The sequence below is a fragment of the Alosa pseudoharengus genome, unplaced genomic scaffold, assembly GCF_046254945.1.
Source record: "Alosa pseudoharengus isolate Yale_2024_CS ecotype anadromous, Long Island Sound unplaced genomic scaffold, YU_APseudo_1.1 YU_APseudo_1.1_scf_10, whole genome shotgun sequence".
NCBI lineage: Eukaryota > Metazoa > Chordata > Actinopteri > Clupeiformes > Clupeidae > Alosa > Alosa pseudoharengus.
This window is the reverse complement of record NW_027468565.1, coordinates 5,315,001-5,340,000: the sequence shown is the minus strand read 5'-3', so window position 1 is coordinate 5,340,000 and position 25,000 is coordinate 5,315,001. Positions and strand designations below refer to the sequence as shown.

General features: G+C 44.3%; 3 protein-coding genes across 10 annotated transcripts in view; all 3 read left to right on the top strand.

Annotated features, from left to right (window-relative positions):
• ripor1 (RHO family interacting cell polarization regulator 1) overlaps positions 1-7,852 on the top strand; it is a 67,575-nt gene extending 59,723 nt beyond the window's left edge. For all 5 annotated transcript variants that reach the window (XM_076303810.1, XM_076303809.1, XM_076303811.1 and 2 more), the window contains exons 14-22: positions 340-479; positions 1,588-1,735; positions 2,157-2,292; positions 2,535-2,708; positions 3,164-3,322; positions 4,414-4,610; positions 6,029-6,112; positions 6,528-6,618; positions 6,973-7,852. In XM_076303810.1, coding sequence (XP_076159925.1) covers positions 340-479; positions 1,588-1,735; positions 2,157-2,292; positions 2,535-2,708; positions 3,164-3,322; positions 4,414-4,610; positions 6,029-6,112; positions 6,528-6,618; positions 6,973-7,070 — 1,227 coding nt within the window. In that variant the 3' untranslated portion in view covers positions 7,071-7,852. The remainder of the gene's footprint in view (positions 1-339; positions 480-1,587; positions 1,736-2,156; positions 2,293-2,534; positions 2,709-3,163; positions 3,323-4,413; positions 4,611-6,028; positions 6,113-6,527; positions 6,619-6,972) is intronic.
• Positions 7,853-9,248: 1,396 nt separating this feature from the next.
• On the top strand, positions 9,249-17,773 carry ctcf (CCCTC-binding factor (zinc finger protein)). Of its 4 annotated transcripts, XM_076303803.1 has the most exons (13): positions 9,250-9,405; positions 10,894-11,010; positions 11,239-11,805; positions 12,045-12,387; positions 12,518-12,688; positions 12,818-12,951; positions 13,064-13,184; positions 13,384-13,533; positions 13,763-13,923; positions 14,073-14,255; positions 14,557-14,686; positions 14,979-15,188; positions 15,403-17,773. In XM_076303803.1, the coding sequence occupies exons 2-13, from the start codon at positions 10,987-10,989 to the stop codon at positions 15,648-15,650; spliced, it is 2,442 nt and encodes an 813-aa protein (XP_076159918.1). In that variant the 5' UTR covers positions 9,250-9,405; positions 10,894-10,986; the 3' UTR covers positions 15,651-17,773. The 4 variants fall into 4 exon arrangements, with proteins under 4 accessions (XP_076159919.1, XP_076159918.1, XP_076159920.1 ...); XM_076303804.1 differs by having other exon boundaries at positions 9,249-11,010; positions 15,406-17,773; XM_076303805.1 differs by lacking the exon at positions 10,894-11,010.
• A 2,196-nt stretch (positions 17,774-19,969) lies between these two features.
• carmil2 (capping protein regulator and myosin 1 linker 2) overlaps positions 19,970-25,000 on the top strand; it is a 50,955-nt gene continuing 45,924 nt past the window's right edge. Inside the window, exons 1-2 of the mRNA XM_076303801.1 lie at positions 19,970-20,104; positions 21,291-21,385. Coding sequence (XP_076159916.1) covers positions 20,068-20,104; positions 21,291-21,385 — 132 coding nt within the window. The 5' untranslated portion in view covers positions 19,970-20,067. The remainder of the gene's footprint in view (positions 20,105-21,290; positions 21,386-25,000) is intronic.

Sequence of the window (25,000 nt, the reverse complement as noted above, 5' to 3'; positions counted from 1 at the left end):
CAGCCTGGGAAAGGCTATAGTGCAATATGCTGGCTAATTGTCATTTCTGTACAGCACTTAAGCGCCCAAGCCACTGGTCATTCAGTTTAATGAGAAATTAATGTGATTGAGGAAGTGCATGGTATTCAGTCAGTTTTTGGGAATGCTACACACAGACACACACACACACACACACACACCATATTATGTAAATGTAAATTTAAAAGCCTGAATCTAATTTTTGGAAGGGAATAGGATTCAGTCAATTAATCAAAACCCACAATGTGTGTGATCTGATGTCTCTCGCGCGCGTTCTCTCTCTCTCTCTCTCTTTGTGTGTGTGTGTGTGTGTGTGTGTAGGGCTGTAGCCGCAGCCGCTCCTCCAGCGTCAGCCTGACGGTGGAGACGGCGCTTGAGAGCTTTGACTTCCTCAACACGTCGGACCTAGAGGAGGAGGAAGAGGAGGAGGAGGAAGGAGGGAGGCCGAGTGGGACGGACAGGTCAGACTTCCCCAAACAACCGCCGCCCCTCACTTTCACCATGACTGGGCAAACGTGTGTGTGTGTGTGTCGGTGTCGGGAGGGGACTAATTCATTCCACATATACATAGGAAAGGTGTTACATTCCTTGTGCTATAAGTAGGGGATTTCCCATAGTGGGCGATCAACAGCCAAGCTTATGTCACATTATACAGCATGACACGAGATTCAACAACAATACATAATTGGCTTGTGGCAGTCGCAGACGCGCTGCATCGTTTAAGACTCTCCATCAGGGCACAACATCCACAACCAGTAGTCTAAACGCCCAATCAAAGACACATCACCAACACCGAGAGCATTTCACTAGGGTTATCAAGCAGGCAGCTTCCTTCATCAGTGTTTCATGGAACTACCATTACCACCTCAACAGTGGTGTCTGGCGTCCCGGACCTTCCCCACCTCCACCCTCATGATGGGGTTGGACATAATACAGAGACATCAACCAGAAGTACCACTCTAGAAACACAGATTTCACATATCTCTAAGTCCATTCAGGTTGTATACCATGTCCCCAAGTAGTCTGTGAGTGGCGCGCCTTAGCCATAACCATTGGCTTGCCTTTTCAGCAGCTTCAGACAACTCCTTACAGCTCTTTACAGTGATCGTCCTCGAAAACCAATATCTAACAGAAGTGTTTTGAAGGACTTTGCTGCAAAGCCTTTAACACCCATCTCCACTGATCTTGTGTGTGCTTGCCAACCTTGGCTCTGCCTCTTGACTCCCCATTCATACATGTGGATCTTTGTACTTTGAGTGCCACCTACTGGCTGAAATGGGACACTGCTGACAATGAATGCTGATGAGAGCTCAAGTGGTTGAGTAAAGTTGAATGACTTGAGAGAATGTCTCTGTATGTCAAATCTAAAAACTTGGTGTTCCACATCAGTGTTGCCTCTTCCATATGGTCAACTGCTGATGTGTGCATTTTTTGTTCTTGGTGTATGTGTGTGCCTGCTTGCACTGGTGAATGGGTATGATTTTGTGAATGGATGCATAGGTATTTCTATGTTGTAATTGGCATGTACAGTGTGTTGATTGCACTTGTGTGTGTTTCGCTTGTGTTTAGTGAGCGGCCAGCTGATGAAAGTGCGGGTGAAGACGAAGGCTGTGAGGAGCGCTGCTGGGAGTCTCCCTCCGGCCCACTCAGCACAGCATGTCTGGCTCTAGACCGCACCCTGCTGGTGCATCTGAGGAACTGCAGTTCCCAGCTACTGGTGAGTACAAGCCGGTGCCTGTCTACGCCACTTAGCCGTGATTATATCCAGACGAGCCTCTGTTGCGGTTCATTTACAATCATGATTAGGATCCAGAGTGGTGTTATAATAGCTAACAGTACATAATCCAACCCGTGATCGGTGAAAGAAAGGGATAACTGCAGAGCTTTGTGTAATAACAGACAATTTATCACATTTATCAGATGTCAGACCATCACTGTAAATAAGAACTTGTTCTTAATGATCTGCCTGGTTAAATAAAGGTAAAATAAAAAAAATATTTATTTATTCAGATTTGCTGTTTTTCTTTGACCTTTCATAATGATATGTTCTTATGTGTTCACTCTCTCCATCTGTCTCTCTGCCCCTCTCTCTCTGCTGTGTGTGTGTGTGTGTGTGTGTGTGTGTGTACGCTGTGTAGCGCCTGGGCACATTTGGCCCGCTGCGCTGTGGGGAGATGTACGCTCTGGACCGCCTGCTGAGGGAGGCCCGCGTGCTCGAGCTTATCAGACGAGTCGCCAAAGATTCGACAGAGGGCATGAGCCAGCCTGAAGAGGGTGAGTACACTGTGACCGACACTGATGAGTGTATTATTATCATAAAGGTGAACAAAAGTGTTATGCACTGTGAATTATCACATTTGTGCATCAGGCCTCATGAATGCTTAACATGTGCTGCTGGGATAATGGAAAGGGATTGAGAATATTTTAATAACAGAAGTTATAGTTCATTGATTAGAGCTTTATGAATTGTATTTGAGAACTGAAGTTCCTGTCCTCTTCTTGTTTTTCTGGAGCAGTGGTTCCCCAGCTAGATCAGTGCCAGGGGGCAGTGTTGCTATGGAAGCAGTGTATGGATGGCAGCAGTGAGAAGGGTGGTGTCTACAGCACGTCCACAGAGGCCTTTCTGCACGCGCTCAGTACCACCTACTCCAGCAGACTACCAGAGCGAGCAGCAAGCTTGGCTGATTCAGGTGTGGCCTCACTTACTTGCACTGTTCTGTGTGTGTGTGTGTGTGTGTGTGTGTGTGTGTGTGTGTGCGTGAGAGAATTGCATGAGTGTATGCAGGTGTGTGTGTCTGTCTGTCTGTGTGTGTGGGTGAGAGAGCATTCATGAGGTAGCGTTGTCATAGATGTTGAAGAGTCAGCGTGTGTATGCATACCACATGACATTTGCATGTCGACATGTCTGTGAAAATGGGTGTGTTGTTCTCTTAGGTAGTTATATGCTGAACTCTTAGGGAGTTTCCCATATGCTGGCATTTATCATCACTCAGATACAATGGAAATACACTAGTATTTCCTTAATCATATTACTTCTATATAGTCAAGCGAAAGAGTCCACATTTCACCCGCTTCTTGTCTGTCTGCTCTGTTTTGTGCCGACTGGCGTAATGAAGTTGTCTTTGCTGGTGTGTTGGGGGGCCAGTGTTCCTGCGGCTGGTGGAGAGAATGCTGGAGCGGAGGCTGCCCAGACGAGGAGGAGGAAGGACCAGAGAGATGATCACGCTCTTCCAATTCTGGAGCTACTTGGAGGCTGAGGGAGTCATCGATCTGGACACACACGTCACTGAGCTGGCCGAGGAGGGTGAGTCTGTGTGTGTGTGTGTGTGTGTGTGTGTGTGTGTGTGTGTATCTGTCTGTGTGTGAGTAAGCGAGTGAATGCTTGTATGTATGAAAAAGACAAATGGAAAGACTGCCAGGTTACGGACAGTTCCTCATTGCCACAACCACCAGTGGTCACTTCCTATAACTTAGGTCCATATAGGTGCCTATTACTGACAGTTCCTCATTGCCACAACCACCAGTGGTCACTTCCTATAACTTAGGTCCATATAGGTGCCTATTACTGACAGTTCCTCTTTGCCACAACCACCAGTGGTCACTTCCTATAACTTAGGTCCATATAGGTGCCTATTACTGACAGCTCCTCATTGCCACAACCTTGTGAATTTTTGACAGAATTCCATGTATAACAGAATGAGATGAGAAAGAGAGAAAGACTGCCACAGAGAGACAACAGAATGATGAGATTGTTTTAACTAATCAATGTGTGTTGTACTGAATAATGGCCTCCTGACCTCTTCAATTGGTATTGATATGAGAGGATTAGCGGTTGTGGAGGCGGGCCTTCTGCTCTTACTCATCTCACCGTTCATGACTGAGAGGGTGTGTGAATGTGTTGTATTCACACACTAATGAGCTTTGATGGGTGTTTTTCCACCACCCTGATGGCAACATTAGCACCTCATCACCCTGTCTCGGTCTCAGCCTTCAGCTTCTCAAAATGTACCTCCAGTCTCAACCGTTTTTAATCAAGTGAATCAGCCTATTCCTCCCAAGTCATTTCACTCATTGTTGTGGCTTGGTTTGTGTTTCTGTTGCGTGTAAATGTAATGTACTATGTGTGTGGTTTGACCCCCCCCCCCCAAAAAAAAAAAACAACAACAAACATACACACACCCTCAGTTACAGTAATAAAGTCGAACAATCAGTCAGCCCCAGGGTCACCTTATTCTTCTCAATATGTCTAATCCCATGAACCTACCCATTTCCCATGGCCAGACTTATTTCATTCATTCTTGTTTCTGTATCCTGTGTATGTATGGACGTAGTTAGTGACCTTTGTCTGTATTTCTATGGTTAACTCTGTTTATGTGTTCATGTACACACTTGCAGTGTGGCTGGTCCAGTGTCTGCAGTGTGGGGACCAGGACGCGCTGGTGAAGGCGCTGAAGAGGCCCCCGGAGAGCAGCCTGAAGCGGGAGGGCCTGCGGGCCATCAGCCTGCTGCTGAGAGACCCCCGCGGGAAGGTGTGCAGCGCCGCCAGCTCCCTGCTCCGCAGCCTGGCAGACCAGCCGCGCCACCGAGAGCGGGTAAACGAAACACACCTGCACCGTCCTGACCCGTGCACATCAAAACTTAGACTAATCATACCGGCCCCAGCTCAGAGAAAGGTCACACACAGTGTCCCACATGGCACTCCATGTTAAAATATCATACCCCTTCACTGAATTACAGGTGCATCTCAGAAAATTAGAATCGTGGAAAAGTCTATTGCCCTTTCATTGATGAAAGGCTCAGGAAACCATTGCCGGTGTTTTGACTTATTTATCTGATTAGAGCTCTTATCAGGTCAACATTATAATTTACAGCCCATGGAAATCAAAAATCCACTGCGCCGGGATTAGTGTGTGCTTCACCTCACTGTGTGTTCACCTGTGTGCTAAGTGTGTTTCACTAATTCACGGATTGGGATAAATGCAGAGACCAAATTTCCCTCACGGGATCAAAAGAGTATATATACTTATACTATATAATCTAAATGATATGAAAGTTTCACTTTTTGAAATAGACTATGGAAAAAAAATATTAGATATTAGATGCACCTGTATGTGAGGCATTCTTAAATTAAAAACAGAATAAAATTTACATTGATTTGTGGAGTTGGCTTTGCACCGTTTTACAACCTGTTATTAATTGTGAATGGAAGTTAAATATTTAACAATTTCATAATACTATTGTAATACTATTGCTATTGTAGGTTTGTGAAATATTAATCCTAAGAATGTGCTGATACTGACTCAACAGTGTTTACAAAAGGTCTATTCAGAATGATACAATGTGTAACAGCTTACCAGAAGAGGCTGTATCTGTGAAGAGCTGTTATCCTTAAGCTCCATTTATCTGGGCTATCTATTTGACTTTAAGAGCATTCATAGTATCTCTTGCTCCAGTATTGAATTATGTCCAATTATGATGCATACATTTCTAGCAACTGCATATCAGCAATGTGCTAAAGTATACTACTTTGTGTGCAAACCACAAAGTTACCAAGAACATTGATTTAGTTGTGTATACATATGGCTAGACGTTAGGAGGCCATTCCAGAAGTCAGCCACTTGATGATAATCTTTTAAACCAGGTGGCATTGCACATTTTTATAACACACTTGATAAGTGAGTCATCACCAATGAGGGTTTTTAAAGTTGAGTTTACAATAGGAACCTGAATGGAAAAGAATAGCACATTCAGGCAAGTGTGGCAATGTTTTCATGATCTAACACAAACATAGCCATCTCTGGCATTCCTTCTATTGTTACAAAACAACGGTCACGACTGTGGTCTAGGGTGAAGAAAATTGGCACATCCATGCAACACTGCCCCTATCTGTGAACACAGGATCTACAAGCCATGCTCTTAAAGAAAACCTTTGATGACAGCTTATGTTTTTAAAAGTAATTTTACATGATGTCCCATGCTGACACTGACAAGTTTTCAATCTATTCATCAGGCACTGGTGAGCTGCCTGGAACTTTTAGAAGATGAGAGTTTGGAAACGCGAGTGTGTGGATGCAAAGCACTTGCATGCCTGAGGGTCAGTAGCCACACTGCAATTCTTCCCTATATCCAACATGCACATCCAACTAACATGGCTACTAACAATATCCAAAATGTATTATGTTATACTGTACATTATGTAAAATGTTCAGATGCACATTTTACAGAGTTACCCTGTGGTATCTGTACATAAAAGAGCTTGCTTATGCGTACACATCTATGATGCTAATGGACCAGAGATGTGGCCATAGAACTTTTGTCACATTTGAGATTTTTAAATCTTTCAACCTTCACCTTTAACAAAAGCCAGCTCTCCTCATCCTGAAGCGGTTAATAAAGATTTGGAGATCAACAACATACATTTCCTTTGTAGGAAGGTAGAGTGAACCAATAGAGGGGACTAGCAAGCTTCCCAAGTACCTGCATGTAAACAAATGTTCTCTCTCCGACAGGCCAAAGAGAGCATCGACCAGCTGGTCTACCTGTGTCGCACTGACAAGGAAGATGTGAGGGATGCCGCCAAGCAAGCCCTGCTGGTGCTGGGTGAGTGAAAGATGAGAGCTGTGCAGAAGAGAGAAAGAGGCGATGAGATGAAATTGGAGGTAAAGGGGGACCTAAAGCAGCAGTGAGGATATGGGTCGATGAAAAGTAATTTGAAGATGATGAACAGTGCTAGTTGCCTGTAATAAAAATCCAAAAGTGGTACATTGTTGCATAGTGCCTCTTTAAGTGAGTAGAACTGAATGGAGTGGAATAGAATGTTTATCTGAAAATGGACAACAGAAGCATTTGGGGGAAGGGAAAGGAAAGCATAATCATAAGCTGTGAGGAACATATTCGATCAGTTTAATCCCTAAAGTAGCGCAGATGATGACATTTGACCTCTATCATTTGTAGGTGAGGAAGGCAAAATGGCCCACCGACATGTGGAGTCGTCGCAGGACGGAGTGGCCCGACTATTCGCCCCTGGCAGCATGGCCAGCACAGCGTTCTGATCCGGCAGGAAGCAGCCACGCCCTTAAATCTTCACAAACACACACACACAACTGAACCATGTCAACTCAGCTGTGTCTGTCCAATGTTGCCAATTCAAAGAGACAGGTGATCACAGAAATCACTACACTGTAAATGTGTGGGTGAAAACAAGCTGACCCACAGCATGGACTTCACGCTGTAACTGTATCCTATTTTCTGACATGGGGTGGTAAGTGAGGCAGTCAAGATCAAGAGAGCACGGACACGGACATTAATTATTTACCCACCCACAAGCTGACGAGTAATCACAATTATAAATCTGTATATTATTCTGTAATAACATTTGTTACATGGGGGAAGGTGTGATAATGGCAAAGTGTGATGAAGGAGGGTGAAATGTTGCGGAAAGCAGAAGAGGATGGGAGTGTTTTGCTGCCTTAGTATTTGGCCCGATGGTGTTGCCTTTTTTCCAGAACATGGACACGTGATTTTAGAACAGCATCCAGACAAAAAGCTGGACTACCAGATGCAAGAGACGACAGTCTGGGCGCCCGCTCGCAGATTGAGGGTGAAGCATATTGGGGGATAGGGTAGGAGTGTTAATGTTCACTTTGTCTTTTATTTGGGGAGGAGTGCACTTTCGAAATGGTTGACTTTTGAGGTGAGGACAAAATTACGACTGTGTGGAGTACTTGGTGTGAGTGTTTGTTGAAGAATGTTTGTTGGTAATGCAAGAGGGGTGGTGTGATTGGTATCACTCCTTGGGGGTGGGGGGACTGGAGGGATGGAAACAACACCCCAGACTCCCTCAAACACACCTTAATAAAAGACCATTAGGACCTGGAGGGGGGAGGGACCACTAAAGCATCACAGTGCCATCATTCTATATTGTCAAATATGTATGCTTTAGAAGATGAATCTATATAAATATATATATATATATATGAATATATTCAATTGGAAGAATATGTGTTTTCTAAATGTGTTGTAATTTTAGTTGAAATGTTTAAATACTCAGACTATATGCAGAACTATCAAGGGTGCCGAAGCCACAGTAACTTACAATACACTTGTTGATGACTCAAGCCACTGGCGTTTTACTGAAGATTATTTCTGCTGTAAAGGATGAAGCTTATGTTTTTTGTTTTGTTCTCAAATCAGAACTATTATTTTGTTGTAGAAATGTGTAAACTGTGGTGGACTTGGCCTTTTACAGAACAGGAACAGACAACCTCTTATGACCACATGATCTCTGGGTCGGCCCCTGCATGCACACCGAGAACCTCCAACTCGGGGCGTTCTCTGCCAAGATGACAGGACAGGGAGACGGGCTCTATGAGAGAGCCTGGAACTTTTTTATTTGCTATTTGATCTGCTACTTTTATTTTCCCCATTCTGTCAGACTTTCAAATGGGCGCTGAATAGCCTCTTTAATGAACAAGTGCCTCAAAGTAAGGGGAGGGGGGGGGGAAATGCTAAGACTTTATTTAAGAGTTAATGATTGCGGTGCAACATGACAAACTGCATCAAAGATTTCAGTATATTTTCCTTAAGACTCACAGATTGTGCAGCATTTAAGTGATTTTTTTTTCTATAAAATGTATATTGTCTGACAAGAATCTTGCCTGACATCAAGTGTAAAGAAAACCATTAAAACACAATTTTAAAAAGATATTTGTCTAAGTCTGAATTTTTGCAAACAATAACTATAAACCTATCTATAGGCCTAATAAATAATCAGTTAATATTTGTAAAACATTCTGAATCGTGACTCCTATGAATAGCCTATAATACCTGACATATACAGCAGCCTCTATTTTTGAAATAAACAACGGCCTTCATCCAAAAGTGAAATCCAAATAGGCCTAGTAAATATTGCGTACATTACGTTTTTATTTTGTCTTCAATCATGATGCCTATTGAGCCTAGTCCTTTTCATGATCTGCCCGCATAAATCTGTCTGATGCAATGACTTCAGCTTATTTGATGGGCAGATAGATACGAAGGCTGTTACACACTAAAACGCGGCCACTGGCCCAAAACAGATCTTCCCCATGGCTGTTCCTACTCCCAGCGTTGGGCCATAAAGGTGCAATTCAAAAGTAGCGCCCCAAACGGCCAATCCCCACAATGCTGTGTTTACAGCCCTCCCCTTCGCCACCGCCCCCCTGCGTGCCGCGCAAGCGCATCCACCGCTTGAGGCCGCCATTTTGTGCGGAGCCTACTCTGCAAAAGCGGGAGAGGATTAAAACCACCGGAGGAGAAGGACGCATTTTTACACCATCTCGGACAGAAGAAAGAACAAACCCTGGGCTTTCTATCGAATTCAACGAGAGAATAAACAAGGGAACGCAGGTAAAACAGCACTACTTTCTAGAAAATGGGGGAGTTTTGCAGGAGCTTTAATCGGCCTCTAGGTGTCACGATGGGGCTCCCAGTCCAGGCGGCTGGCGGGGGGTGTTTGTCTCCCTCTATCGTTATCGAAAATTTAGCAAAAAACATTTATAACCCAGAAGTTCGGGGTAATGTCCACGTATTTAGTGTTATTTAACCCATATCAGTTGGCATTTCGGCGAGATTCGATATTTATCCACTTCGATGTTTGCTTGAATGTTTAGGCCAGGCGTCCATTTTCTTTTTCTTCTCTTTGTTTCCTGTCTTTCCCAGTGATAGAAACCCGCCGTTTCTACATCTAACGTTAGCAGTCCAACGTAAAGCTAGTTAGCTAACTTGGCTACTTAGCTAGGTTGCTAACAACTTATCCACCCAGGCAAGACTTTAAAAAATACAACAAATGCGAGCAATTTTATCAAAGTGAAACTAAATTTAAAACATCCCCATAAAATGAGCACTCGCGAATGGTTAGTACAATAGGCCAACGGCCAGGTTAGCTTAGCCTGCTACCTACTTAGCTGCCTCTAATTTGTTCGCGCCCCTCCTAACTGAGCAAATTCGATTCAAATGCTGAGTCCTTCCTGGGTTCAGCGCTAACGTTAGCTAACAAGTAACTGACTTTGACCCAGTTCAACCAAGATGTTCATAATGCATCAAAACGCCCAGTCTATGTATTTAAATTATCCATTAAACATTTTTACAACAGATATTGCAGTTGGTATGCCGTCAAGAGACAAGTTGGACAGAATTTCGCGTTAACCTAAAAATGCTGCTAACGTCAACCAGTTAGCATATTTTTCGTTGGCGCTAGCTTGTTGCGCAGCCCGAAATCAAACGAGGAAGATGCATAGCTAAATGACCTCGATGGCCATTTTCGTTAACTTGCTCAACACGCATTCCGCTCACTCACTTGCCCTGTCCGAAGCTAGCGATCTGTTTCCATTTGACCAGATAAAATTGCCGCAAACGATGAGCTCGGTGCAGATCACCGTGCCAGTGACCGCTCTTATTGAAAGACTACCTTAAGCAACAAACGAGGGAAAGGATAAAAACGGCGGAGAGCTCCCTCTACAACCCGGCTGGTAGTGGTACAAAAACACGATTAACCATCCACAAGAATCCACATGTCACTTAGAACGAAGTCAGCATATAGACTTGGGGTTTATACTATAATGTGATTACATCTATACTTGATGGATTTATGGGTGTTTGGCATTTTTTGCCGCAACGCCCAGAAACTCGGAAGTCAAAAATATTGAGTTTTAGTTCAATATTACAAGTCGAAATGCAACGCGAGAAAGTAATAAAGTCCTATTATTTTTTTTCCAGGGCTGATTGCGATGAACGTTTTTACATAACATTAGCTGATCATGGCGTTATATGCTTTGATGTTAAATCAAAGTGATGACGTTCAGAAGTGAAGGCCTAACACTTTTGTATTTCTTTCAGGTTGAGCTGTAGGTAGCAAAAAAGGAGAGGTGAGGCAGGTAGCTCATGCAGCGGAACCAGACTTGGAGAGAGAAGCAGGTGTAGACAGCAAAGATGAAGTACACATTTTTGGTGAAGGTAAAATGTATATAAGGGAAAAGTAACGATGAAGAAGCACATCCTGTTCCTGTACAACTCAGCATAATGTCTTTGATTGATGGGTGGCAGTGGGTAGTCAGTGTGGCATTTACACTAGCAGGTTGGTTGTAAATACACCAACTCTCTTTTAGAACAGGGTCACTACTTGTAGTTAGTTGGTCAGGAAACCAGTTGAATCAGAAACTCACTCGTCACCTACACCCACAGGTATTACCCATGGAAGGGGGACCGACCGATGCGGTAGTGGAGGAGGCCGGTGACTCTTTTAAGGCCAAAGAGTGCAAAACCTACGTGCGGCGGCGCGAGGATGAAGACGTGGGTGCAGAGCTGCTGCAGGCGGCCGGCCTGGAGGCCGTGGATCAGTCCCAGATGGAGGGCCACGAGCAGGCTGGCGCAGAGGCCCAGCTGGTGGAGGGGGTGGTGAACGTCAACAGTAGCGTGGAGATGATGGTCATGGACGGCCTGGACCCTACACTGCTCCAGATGAAGACCGAAGTGATGGACCCGGCAGCGGTCGGGGTGGCTGGCGCACCCCATGAGGCCACAGTGACCACGGTGGACGACACACAGATCATCACGCTGCAGGTGGTCAACATGGAGGAGCAACAGCTAGGCCTCGGGGAGCTGCAGCTGGTGCAAGTGCCCGTCTCAGCTGTGCCCGTCACCACGGCCACTGTGGAGGAGCTGCAGGGCACCCTGGTGGATGCCACCGCCATGCCCAAAGATGGAGAGCCTGTCATCTGCCACACCTTACCACTGCCTGAGGGATTCCAGGTTTGTGAATGCTGATGCACCTCTTCACCTTAGCCTATTCTAATGAGTGGCTGCCAAGAATAAATACATTGGTGTGTCACTGTTTCCCATAGGTATCATCACTGTAAACAGTTACAACACTGGCTATGTACTCAAGTTAGAACATGGTCAATTTTTAGCGAAAATTGAACAACTTTAATTGTTGGTCTTGTATCCTGTTTACATTTTAATTAAATGTATACTTTATGGTGTGTCTCTAGGTGGTGAAAGTCGGTGCTAATGGAGAGGTGGAGACCGTGGAGCAGGACGAGCTCCAACCACAGGAGGAACCTCAAGCCCAGGAGGAGGGCGTGGAGATGATCACTGAACCACAGAACGAGGACCCCACCTGGGCCAAAGACCCTGACTACCAGCCCCCAGCCAAGAAGACCAAGAAGACAAAGAAGAGCAAGCTGCGCTACAACACGGAGGGGGAGAAGGACATGGACGTGTCTGTGTACGACTTTGAGGAGGAGCAGCAGGAGGGCCTGCTCTCTGAGGTCAATGCCGAGAAGGTGGTGGGCAACATGAAGCCACCAAAACCCACCAAAATCAAAAAGAAGGGTAAGTTTTAGTGGCATGCTGTTTTAGGACGTGCTAAAGTAGAATGTGTAGCATTTGACCGTAGTCAAACATGATGATGGGTCATTTTTTTTATGAAAAGACTCCTGCCTAACCCAAATGTGACATGTAGGTGTGAAGAAAACATTCCAGTGCGAGCTGTGCAGCTACACCTGCCCCCGCCGCTCCAACCTGGACCGCCACATGAAGAGCCACACGGACGAGAGGCCCCACAAATGTCACCTGTGCGGCCGCGCCTTCAGGACAGTCACTCTGCTGAGAAACCACCTGAACACGCACACAGGTACGCTACGCATGCAGCCGTCATGACCTAAGATGAAAATGAAGATGTATACATTTTTATTATTATTTTTATTTTTTTTCTTTTCGAGTCAGGATGAGTTTGATGGCTCTTTGTGTTTTTCTTGAACAGGCACCAGACCACACAAGTGCACTGACTGTGACATGGCGTTTGTAACTAGTGGAGAGCTGGTTAGGCACCGACGTTACAAGCACACCCACGAGAAGCCCTTCAAGTGCTCTATGTGTGATTACGCCAGTGTGGAGGTGAGTTGTCATTCCTGTTGCATTCATTCATTCTTTCTTTCTTTCATGTATCCCTCTGTGATCTATTGTGTGATATGATATTGTCCCTGACGATTTGTTGGTTGTCCCCCAGGTGAGTAAGCTGAAGCGCCACATCCGCTCCCACACCGGAGAGCGCCCCTTCCAGTGCAGCTTGTGCAGCTACGCCAGCAGAGACACATACAAGCTGAAGAGACACATGAGGACACACTCAGGTGAGCCCGTCAGCAGCACCAACTCTCGGTCTTCAACGTCGCTCTCTTTCTCTCTCGCTCGCTCCAACTGTCTATCCTCTAACTTATAACTCTTAAGTCTTTACTGTGAGACGGTCAGTAACAGTACCTCTCTCTGTCTTCACCATATCTCTCTGTCTATCTGTCTTTCTGATGTTTTGTGTATCTCTTATCTGAACAGGGGAGAAGCCCTATGAGTGTTACATCTGCCACGCTCGCTTCACCCAGAGTGGAACTATGAAGATGCACATCTTGCAGAAACACACTGAGAACGTGGCCAAGTTCCACTGCCCACACTGCGACACAGTCATTGCCCGCAAGAGTGACTTGGGTAAGACTTCACCATTCTTGTGATTTTACTAGAATGCATAGTCATAGTTTATACTTCTGCTCATATTTTAAAACACTTTTAGTGTAAATGCAGTAGTTTGTGTGCTGTAGCTGTTGGCTCAATCCACTCATTAATTACTGGTCAACGAAGGATTCCCTCTTGTTAGCCCTTTGGTCAATTACTTTGAGCACATTTCTCTCTTAGCTAACACACCTTTCCACCCCTTCAGGTGTTCATTTGCGTAAACAGCACTCGTACATCGAGCAGGGCCGGAAATGTCGCTACTGTGAGGCCGTCTTCCACGAGCGCTACGCCCTCATCCAGCACCAGAAGTCCCACAAGAACGAGAAGCGCTTCAAGTGCGACCAGTGCGATTACGCATGCCGACAGGTCAGATTTGCCCCCCCTCCCTCCACACTGAAATTCATACTGGATAGGAAGACACAAATACAGTATTGGTATTGATCTCACATTTGATATAGAAACCTACTCATACTGTACTTGACATGTGAATTTAACTTGCGTTCTTTTGGGATCAGGAGCGTCACATGGTGATGCATAAGCGCACCCACACCGGTGAGAAGCCGTACGCCTGCAGCCACTGTGAGAAGACCTTCAGGCAGAAACAGCTGCTGGACATGCACTTCCGCCGCTACCACGACCCCAACTTTGTGCCCACCTCCTTTGTGTGCACCAAGTGTGGCAAGACTTTCACCCGCAGGGTAAGAATAGGACTCTCCTCCACTGACCAGTGTCATGGGTGGATTGATTGATTGATTACTTTGCCATTTGGATGGGTGTCTTAATATTGGGTGGGAGCGCTGGAAGTAATGAGTTCTTCTGTGAAATGTTTCAGACACCCGTGTGTCAGAAGCCTATATAAGCAATCGCTTGATGTGTAAGAAGTTTGTTTAATAGGCGGGTATTACCCTGTTAGTATGACTGTATCTACTTCAGTCTTCTGGTAAGTGATCTATAGCTGAGTAAGCACACTGAGTCGTCATGTTGCCTGTCTCGTTCCAGAACACCATGGCCCGGCATGCAGAGAACTGCAATGGCCAGGACACCACCGATGGCGAAAACGGGGCTCCTCCTAGGAGAGGCCGTGGCAGGAAGAGGAAGATGCGCAGCAGGAAGGACGATGATGACAGTGGTGAGCGCTCTCTCTCCATTTCCATTGCATGACACGAATTGCACATGACTGTTTTTACCCCATTCACTAGTTTCCTCAGTTTTACCAACAAGCCAATGTTCTGCTTAAGATTATTGCCTTTGTTTGCATGTACCTCTTAGCTACGCATGGTGTCAAATGGCTTGTTGAAGCACATTTTTTTTCCTTAAGATATGCACCATGTGAACTTCTCCTGTAGCCACAACTGAAAGAAGGGCTTTTCTGGGCTCTGTAGTCTTTGCTAAGTCCCCATGTGACTTTTTGTGTCCCTCAGACGAGCATGGCGAACCCGATCTGGACGAAGACGACGATGATGATGATGAGGTGGAAGAGGAGGCTCTGGATGAGGTGGAGATGGAGGTGGAGCAGGCCCCACCCACCGTGCCCATCCCAGCACCCGCCTCCCCACCCGTCAAGAGGAAACGTGGCAGGCCCCCCAAGAACGCTCCCAAGCCCTCCCCCACCCCCACCAAAGCACCCGCAGGTAAGTCACACCTACATGAGGGCATAGTTGTGTTTGTAAACAAATTGTTTCAAACCGTTTCAACTGTTGGCCCAATGTGACTTTTTTTTTTTTTTTTTTTTTAGTTATGTTTTTTAAGGTTGTTTTTGACCATTAAATGAGTAATTCCCACTTTGCCGTTTGATTGATGGGACTTCCAGTGGCCTTATTGAAAACTCTGGGGTTTGTCTTCCAGCAGCAGCAGCCATCATCCAGGTGGAGGATGAGAGCACGGGGGCCATAGAGAACATCATCGTGAAGAAGGAGCCCGAAGGAGGAGAGGCGGCGGCCGTGGCGGCAGCAGCTGCTGCGGCGGTGGATGCCCCCGCAGCGGAGGTGCAGGCCGAAGAGGGCGCCTTGGAAACAGTGCAGCTGTCGGTTTCGGAAGGAGCGCCCAACGGGGACCTGACCCCAGAGATGATTCTGAGCATGATGGACCGGTGATGTGTGGTGGCAGGGACACGCGTGGTGGCGCAATATGGCGCAGCACACACACATGCAGTGTGCACACACACAAACAAACACAAATACAGTTGTTCTAACACACAGAGAAATAAACACACTGACGCCTCTCCCCCTATTCCTGCTTCTCTGTCGCCTTGCCTCATCCCCTCCCCGCCCCCAGAACTCCTCAGTCCCACCCTGCACGGCTGTCGGACTTCATGTACCACTTCTAACACTTTGACCTTCGCTGTTTTGTTTCATTTTCCTTTTGTTTTACTTGCAGCCTAAGCTGTGCACAAACTTTTTTTTTTTTTTTTTTCATATTTACTGTTGAGTTTCCAGCAGCTGTCCTGGACCTGTGTGTTTCAGCACCTCTGCATGAAACAACCTTCCCTTCCTCCAACCCAGTTTCATTCATTCAGTTTCCATTGGATCTATTAGCTTTTCTTCTGTGTGCCATTTTGTGCATGGGAAACGATGTATGCAGAGAGTAGGTTTGTAGGTGTGTATGTATGTGTGTGTGTGTGTGTGCGCGTGCGCGCGCCTATGAGTATGTGTTTTTGAGGGGTCAAGAGACAGCACACCCATCCAGACTAGTGTGTCCCACGCGTTTAGGATTTATTTTTGTCTTTGACTAACAAAACCCTTGCTGTGACATTGCCTTGACATCGATGAGTTTGTCACGGCTAGGATAAGACCTTTCCTGTGACTGCTGTAAATGATGGGCCTGTAACCCTACCCTTTCACTGATCACCACCTTTTAACATTTAACAATGTAACAACTTTTATCCACTGCATACATAAAGCTTCAGTGTTTCTGTTTGTTTTCCCCCCCACCACTCATGTAAGTTGAATATGGGCTTTGCTGAGGTGGCTAGGCAACCATCAGACAACCATGCCAGGAACAGTGGCATCCATTCATCCATCCATTTAAGTTTTTAAAAGACCTGCAGTTTGATGCGTTGTACAAAAATAGAAGAGGGTAATGTTGGCTAGTTTGCTTGTAAATATTTTTATTTTCTGTTTTATTATGAGCGTTTTAATCTTTTTTTCTAGTGATTCGGTGACCTTGAATGCTGGCAGCGGGTGGGACAATGGCGTTTTAACAGTGGCGTTTAGACTATTGGAGAACGTTGAAACTTTCACGGTTTCTATAATAACTAATGAAAAAAATAATAAAAAAAGAAGAAAAACAGAATGCTTTAGATGAATCATGTAGGCAAGCGCGGCTCTTTCACTCGTCCTTTCTTTCTGTCCTTTGTAGCTTGAAAACTCGTCACATGTACTTAACTCTGCATTCTCAGAAAGCGTCAGGCCTTGCGCGACCCAACCTCGCCACCCTTTTATTGTCCACCTTTTATGTGTCTAGGGAAAATCAACACGATCGCCGCTTTGCGAGAAGCAGTCTGCGGTGTTGGTTTGTCTGCGTTTCTTTTTTTTTTTAAACTCCTCCTCAAGGACGAAAAGGGACACGGTTGAGCAGAGTCACTTGCATCTCAAGAAAACAACATCCTGTGTTTTAATTGTACGGACGGACGGTCTTGTAGAACCAGCTCCAGGTCTTAAATGTAAATTAAATTCTGTTCATGTTTGTGACGAAGGATATTTTTTTTTCTTTTTTTTTTCTAAGAGATTGAATGGGAAGTTGTGAGCAGATGTCTCCTAACCCTCCGCTAGATCGTGATCTGTTTCTTGTCAGGACTACGTTTGTTATGGGTAAAGTTGCTTTGAGAAGGAGACATTGTGGACAACCATGGGATGTTTGAAAGGAGTGCTTTTGGGGGAAGAATGACTAAAGTTTTGTCGCTCTTTTTGGTAACATAAAAAAAGATTGGAAACTATGTCCTCTATCCGAACATTTCTGCTGAATTCAAAATGAAGTTTCCTCCTACATGTAATTGCATTTAAACTGCTTTTCTTTTTTTTTTCTTTGTTTTGTTAAGCTCTTAAAATTATAGGTTGATGCATTTTGTACTTAGCTGTACTGTGTGAATTTTACAATGGTCAGAAAAACCAACAATATAAAGACATTTATTAGGATTGGGAGGGTCTGAGGGCCGAGGAGAATGGTGGTGTGGAGAATGTATTGCTGTACAGCTAATAAAAAAGAAACTATTGGCCTAGTCTGGTGTGCTGCTCTGTTTTCTTTAACACAGTGATGCTACAAGAGTCTTGAAAACATTTGCAATGAAGTTTTCTTATTAGTGAAGAAAAGAGAGCTGTGAGGAACCATTCCCTTAATGATTCACTTCTTGTTTACACAGACTTTTGAGCTCAACCTCCACACATGATTTTACATTGTCATTATACAAGGCTTGAGTTGACCGCTATTTGTTCTGCTTCACAACTCCACTCAATACTTCACAATATGGGGAAAAACTTCTTCCCATTGGCATGTTCAATGTGTGCACACATGTATGTAAGGCAGTTTCTTTTCTGAATGTTGAGTTCCCTCTTGTCAGTTGCCTTTGATACATCAGTTGGTTGATGCATAGGTTGCATTTCCCCCCCACTGCAGCACACTGGTGTCCCAAGTCCAGCTGTGTTGAAATGTCTACTACTAATACAAGCTGTATCCAAATTACTTGATGTACCTTACTTATTTGTGGATTGAGACATTTGACACTTTATTTTAAGGTTTTTTGAAAATCATGTTGCAAAGTTCTTTTTGGGCCTTTTAGTTTGCATAGAGGTTGTTGCAGTGTTTCACCACAAGATGGAGGTCAACTCAAAAAGAGATGAACTGTCTAATCTCTCATGCAGACCAACCTGTCACACCCTTGAGTTCTGTTGGTGGTTTGTTCCATTATCTTGGCATGTTACGAACTTGTTTCTTTCGTGATGTCTCAAGGCGTTGGGATGTTATATAGATCTAGATATAGCCTACATGCATGTATGTTCTATAATTAGGCATTTATGGAAGCACATATATAATGCAAATGCTTTATCATGCATGCCAATTTGACATACCCATTTTAATATCCCTGTGTTTACATGTCTTTACATGCAAATGATACACAGTGTTTCCCATACATTGACTTATTTGTGGCGGCCCACCACACAATGATTTTCCAGGTTGTACTACATTGTGCTTAAATCTGGTTATAACCACGCTGCGCTAATTTGTTAAAAACTTGCATTCAAGTTAATTCTGCAAACTTACCACCACAAATAGAATTTAATTCTGTGGGAAACACTGATACATGAATAATGAATGGGTTTTGCATACATGTCATTTTGGAAGTATAGGCTATACTGTAGCCTATACACATGAGTCGATTTAATTTATCGATAACATTTGTAAACATTTGTAAACTAAACATTTGTGTGATTATATACCATACACAAAAGGAAAAATTGAGACAATCTTTTAGCAGAGAAGGATTGAGTAAAATGAAATGTGTGGTTACTAGAAATACAGTTGAAAAGGATGTGCATACCACCCTAAGAGATTTTATCTTCTCAGAAGCTTCTCTGTCAGACTGTCATTACCAGGTATTCTGTTAAAAGTACTATCTAATGACTTTCCCACATGCTGATGTGCCCACATTTCTTACTACTGTCATAGATTCCACTCAATTGATTGCAGCATCACATATCAAGGGGTGGCCTTATCAGAAGTGTGGTTTTACAATTTACATTCAATCTTTGCCTAACAATACTTTTCGTAGACACATTTTTCTCTCTCACTGCCAAATATGATTCAGAAGGTATTGCTAATCAAAAGGTATTTAGGTTAGCAAGTGACCACATTGTATTTGCTCAGTATGCAAGAGCATAATATATACTGTGAGAACTAAACTGGGGAAGCTGCTTTTGACTGCTGTGCCGCTCAGCTCATCAAAGGTCCTTCAACTGCCAGTTTCAAATCTCGACTTAAACCCAACTGTTCTCAGATCCTTTTTGTTAACTGTTTGGATGCACTTCTTGATTTAAAATAATGTCACTTTTTGCAAGAGCAGGATGCAGTAAGAAACCATGAAATGTTTTTTTTCCTCCTTATCACAACCTCAGGTGAACCCCTCTGACCAAATATCCTATCACCATTTCCAAAATCTGGTCCTTGCGAGCCCCTTAGGTGTTATCATGACGAACACCTCTGTTCCAAGTTTTGCCAGGTGAAACAGCTACGGTGGCGTTTCACAGAGGAAGCTGACGCGGTCGTCTTCACAGAAGCCTGTGTGCGGGGGTGTCTCTTGAATCACTGGCTCTTACGTGTAAGCTAAAGGTGAGGCCTATACTGTGTCACTTCCTGTGTCAGGCCCTCTTGCAAACTGTGGTTTCCCTCTGAGCGCCCGTTCACTGCATGTGGTGCAGGATATGTGTGTGAGTGTGTTTCTCTCCCTAACGTTCTACAACTTGTACTTGTGCTGGTCGCCCCTCTTGTTCGGGCCGGCTGAAGACCGCAGCTGAAATCATGGCGCTTCATTCTACTGTGCCTTACTCTGTTCAAGGTATGCTTCTTCCACCTGCCGACTCTCTCCTGTAACCACTGAACTGGTTGTGTTGTTTGCCTGTAGTCTCTGTTCTGCCCTGTCTCTAGTGGCCCTTGGTTGTACCATACACGCCCTAGTCTAAGTGCTCATGCATGGCACAGTATGGTTTTCATTGACGCTTTACTGATGTGATATCACTGACGTGAGATATCACTGATGTGAGATATCACTGACGTAAGATACGTCTCTCTGATAGTAGATGGAAGCAACATTCATTCTTTTGCCATGTAGATTAGAATGTCATCCATTTTAGAAAGAGGTGAGTGTGTGTGCATTAGAGCAAGCATATCAATGCATTTGTTTGTGCATTCATGTTTTTTTTTTGGTATGTACTTTCATATCTGCATTCATATCTGTTTGAGCCGTGTGTGTGAGTGCATTCATATCTTTTTGAGTGTGAAGCCGTGTGTGTGTGTGTGTGTGCATGCATTCATATCTGTTTGAGTGTGAAGCCGTGTGTGTGTGTGTGTGCATTCATATCTGTTTGAGTGTGAAGCCGTGTGTGTGTGTGTGTGTGAGTGCATTCATATCTGTTTGAGTGTGAAGCCGTGTGTGTGTGTGTGTGCATTCATATCTGTTTGAGTGTGAAGCCGTGTGTGTGTGTGTGTGTGAGTGCATTCATATCTGTTTGAGTGTGAAGCCGTGTGTGTGTCTGTGAGTCTGTGTGTGTGTGTGCATTCGCATTCATATCTGTTTGAGTGTGAAGCCATGTGTGTGTGTGTGTGTGCATTCATATCTGTTTGAGTGTGAAGCCATGTGTGTGTGTGTGTGTGTGTGTGTGTGTGTGTGTGTGTGTGTGCGTGTGTGCATTCATATCTGTTTGAGTGTGAAGCCGTGTGTGTGTCTGTGAGTCTGTGTGTGTGTGTGCATTCGCATTCATATCTGTTTGAGTGTGAAGCCATGTGTGTGTGTGTGTGTGTGTGTGTGTGTGTGTATGTGTGTGTGTGTGTGTGTGTGTGTGTGTGTGTGTGTCTGTGTGTGTGTGTGTGTCTGTGTGTGTGTGTGTGTGTGTGTGTGTGTGTCTGTGTCTGTGTCTGTGTGTGTGTGTGTGTGTGTGTGTGTGTGTGTGTGTGTGTGTGTGTGTGTGTGTGTGTGTGTGTATATTCATATCTGCTTGTCCCCACCTGCTCTGTCTGTCTCTCAGATGCCATCACTCAGCTGTTGAGACCGCAGAGGGTGGAGTTTATGCGGCAGGTCATGCTGTTTCAGTCCAAAAGCCGAACTGAGAACCGCATTCTGGTGAGCAACCCCCCCCCCCCCACCCACCCACCCAACTCTTAGACATCACATATGAGCCGCTTGCCAAGCCCCAGAATAAATAGTCAGTGTGTGTGTGTGTGTGTGTGTGTGTATCAGTGTCCCTTAGCTTTTTTCCCATCACCACTTATTTTCATGGAGACTGGAGGTCAGAAGTCATGAGTTAGGGTGATGGATTATGAAGAGGTCAAATCTGCAAGGATATGTAGGGTGTGATTTCACTTTCAGTTTAAGTAAAGGGAGGTCTGAAACACCATATCATGTAATAACTGTAAAATGTTATCACTTTATTGTTATACATACATTTTGTAATAATCTGCCACATTTTGTAAAGAGCCTGAATGCTTTTTCTCTTTATTTTGTAATAAAACCCGTAATATGTAATAAAATATCCCACATTTTGTAATGAATTATCATTAATTGCGGTGGTAATTACTAAATGCGGGGGACATTATTAATCAATCAAATCTGATCCTATTATTCCTAAAATTGTTATTGTTACTGTTTTATACATTTGATCATAAATCATGATAACTGAAAATTATTTTTTTGTTTATTTCATTTGTCAAAAATACATGAAATGGGGGAGCTCTAGCACAATATTCCCAACCACAGGAACCCAGGTTCGGTTCCAAACCTAGCCCACCCCAGGCCTTCTCCATCATTCGTTTCCTGTCAGTCTCTCCTATCCACATAGAAGAGATTGACAGGACTTTGAAACAACTCACCTAAGACATTTGATGATACATCCTAGGATGTGCTGGGAAACATCTTTGATGGCTTGATGCCCTGAGAACCTGATGGCTTTCCTCTTTGCAGTCCCTGTGATGCCAAACAGCATGTAAACCTTATACACAGGCTGGGCAGCAAAATATTTGCCTTTCAGCTAGTCTTCCTGCACTGTTCCAAAAGCTCCTGGTGCTTGATCTGCTTCCATTTGTATGCCTTCTCCATGCAGTTCCCCCAGGGAACTGTAAACTCTAGGACAGGGGTGTCCAAACTACGGCCCGCCACATACTTTAATCTGGCCCGCCGAGCATTTATTACATTTTCATAGATCCGGCCCGCCACGCACTTTAATCCGGCCTGCCAAGCATTTAATTAGTTAGGTTATCATAGGCCGCTCGCTATTCCAACATAGACAACGTTGTGATTAACTTTAGGCTACTGCAAACTGCTTCACACTCTTCTTAGAGAGCGTTTACCATGTCAATGTCAAAACAGCTTGTTACATCAAGATACATAGTAGGCCTATCTCCATTGCAGCAGATCTAACGACGTTATGCTACTCCATTTTATTGGGAACGCATTTGAGCGTGCACAAGAGGGAGAGACTGTGACAGGTTCCAGCTGGCTTGTTATCGTTTTTATAAGAAACTTTTAAAAAGAAATCGCGATGGCAACAGTAGTTCCCACTACTGACCCTTTAACCCTTAAAGGTGTAGGTTTTTGAACGTTCTAAGTTCCGCAACAATTGAAGGTTCTAAAATTCTATGTTGAATTCAATGAACCCAGATATTCTTTAGAACGTTCATTTCTCAACATTCCCGTCACACTGGTATGACGGTACTCCTTTAAGGGTTAAGGGGGGACATTCTAAAACGCTTAACGTGAAAAAGCTTAACGTGGCTTAAGGTAGGAAAACAACGATGAATCATCACCAAATTTCGCATGACCATATGTTGTCATGAACACTTAAGTCTGTCAAAAAAACTAAACCGAAATCCAACGATTATAGAAGATATCTCACATTAACGTTTTCTTCTTCATTGGCGCATATGGCGAGAAAAAGGCTTAACGTGGTTTAAAATCAACGATCAATGATCACCAAATTTCTCTTTCATATTGCTCCTAATAAGCACATAAAACTGTCAAAGTGTCAAACCCAAAGTCCAATTATTATGGACGTTATCTAACATTAAGCGTTTCTGCTTCATTGAGGCCTATTGAAAGGAAAAAGCTAAGCTTTTTCACGTTAAGCGTTTTAGAATGTCCCCCATTGGGGAAACTGTGAGCCATAGACACAGCACTAGCCATAGGCTAGTGGAGCTGGCAAAAGAGTCTTAAAGTGACAGTGCACCATTTATAAATTAATTAAACAACATCAAATGAACAGTATTTCTTAAGAAATTCATTTTCTACAACAGAATTACTTTGTCATTTACATTATACAAAACATTATATATATATAGCCTATATACACATTATGTTTTTGTTGTGTGGCCCGCCGGCCAATTTTCAAAACCCAATGTGACCCTTGAGTCAAAAGGTTTGGACACCCCTGCTCTAGGAGTACCTGATTCGAAGAGGCAGATGTTGGCACGCTGTCTGGCCTCAACATAGTTGTGACATGGTCTAGGAACTTGAGCTGCCTCCTCAGATCCACTTGCAGCCCCCATTCTGACACCGAGGTGAACAGCCCGGCCACTGGAATGGGCTGCTCCCCAACCCCGGCAAAGGTGGTGTTCCTCAGGTGGTAGACATCTCTCTGCGATGGTCTTTAGCAGCAGGTTATGCTGCCAGCGGTAGCGGCTCTCCCCCAGCGCTGTTAGGCAGCTACTAGATGTGCTCAAGGAAACCTCCTCCAGGGCACAGAGGACACACTGGTTAATCACGCTTGACCCAGATCTGGAGGTTTGCTAGAACGTTGCAGACAGTTGCTTTGGACCAAGAACTTGATTCACTGGGGTTCTGCCTGCCAGATTACCAGGAGATCCAAGAGATGATCTTCTACTATACTACTACTGATCTTTTGCACCCTCCCACCTGGTCCACCCTACCTGCTGCCGCATACCCACCTCAACCCCAGCCCACACCTCCTCCAGGACTAACTGGTGTTTCTGCCATGGGCCTGGCCATAGCAGGGTTGTGGGATGGCGTTAAACCCTACCCGGGCATCTTCATGTCTTTCTGTTCTCTATTTACGTCACCATGATGCCTGCTGATGCCACCCATGTGTCCTTGAAGTCCCGATAGAGTAGGGCCTCTCTAGTGCGAGAGACCCTGAACTCCTCATCCAGGCTGCCGAAAGGGAGCTTGTTGCTTCTCCCATAGAGTGTGTGGCAGTCCCAGCCACCTGCAGAGGTAGCTGCTGACCTTCCTCTACGGTTTCCACTGTTGACACTGCTACCCCATGTAACAGAGATCGACAGGAAGCAAATGGGAGAGAGGGACCTAGCAGCACAGCTCCCCCAAAGATTCAACCATCTCTGGCTCCCCTAGTTGATGTATTTTTGAGCAATGTAGCACACAAATATACTGAGCAGATCTTTTTAAATGGATTTTCCAGTCATTGTGATTTAATGATAAAATGCATGAAACAAACTGTTTTATAATATCTGTAACAATTTTATGAATCATCAATCATCAATTTTGTTTAGTTATTACATAATATGGCATATTATTATATTTTTATCAAAGAAGATTAGCAAAGCCAGCATTTTGTAATAACCACTGCACCATGTAATAATTTATTACAAAATACAGAACATTTTCGCATTTAGATCGCATTCATACTCTTTTTTTTTTATATATATATATATTTGGGGGGGCTTTTTATGCCTTTACTCAGATAGGAAAGTGGAGACTGACAGGAAG

What these genes read in the sequence shown, in the direction of transcription:
- ctcf (XM_076303803.1), top strand. Translation starts at nt 10,987, where the DNA reads ATGAAGTACACATTTTTGGTGAAG. An exon ending in GTGATTACGCCAGTGTGGAG is followed by an intron (nt 12,952 to 13,063) that starts GTGAGTTGTCAT and finishes GTTGTCCCCCAG; the next exon opens with GTGAGTAAGCTGAAGCGCCA. An exon ending in GCAAGACTTTCACCCGCAGG is followed by an intron (nt 14,256 to 14,556) that starts GTAAGAATAGGA and finishes GTCTCGTTCCAG; the next exon opens with AACACCATGGCCCGGCATGC.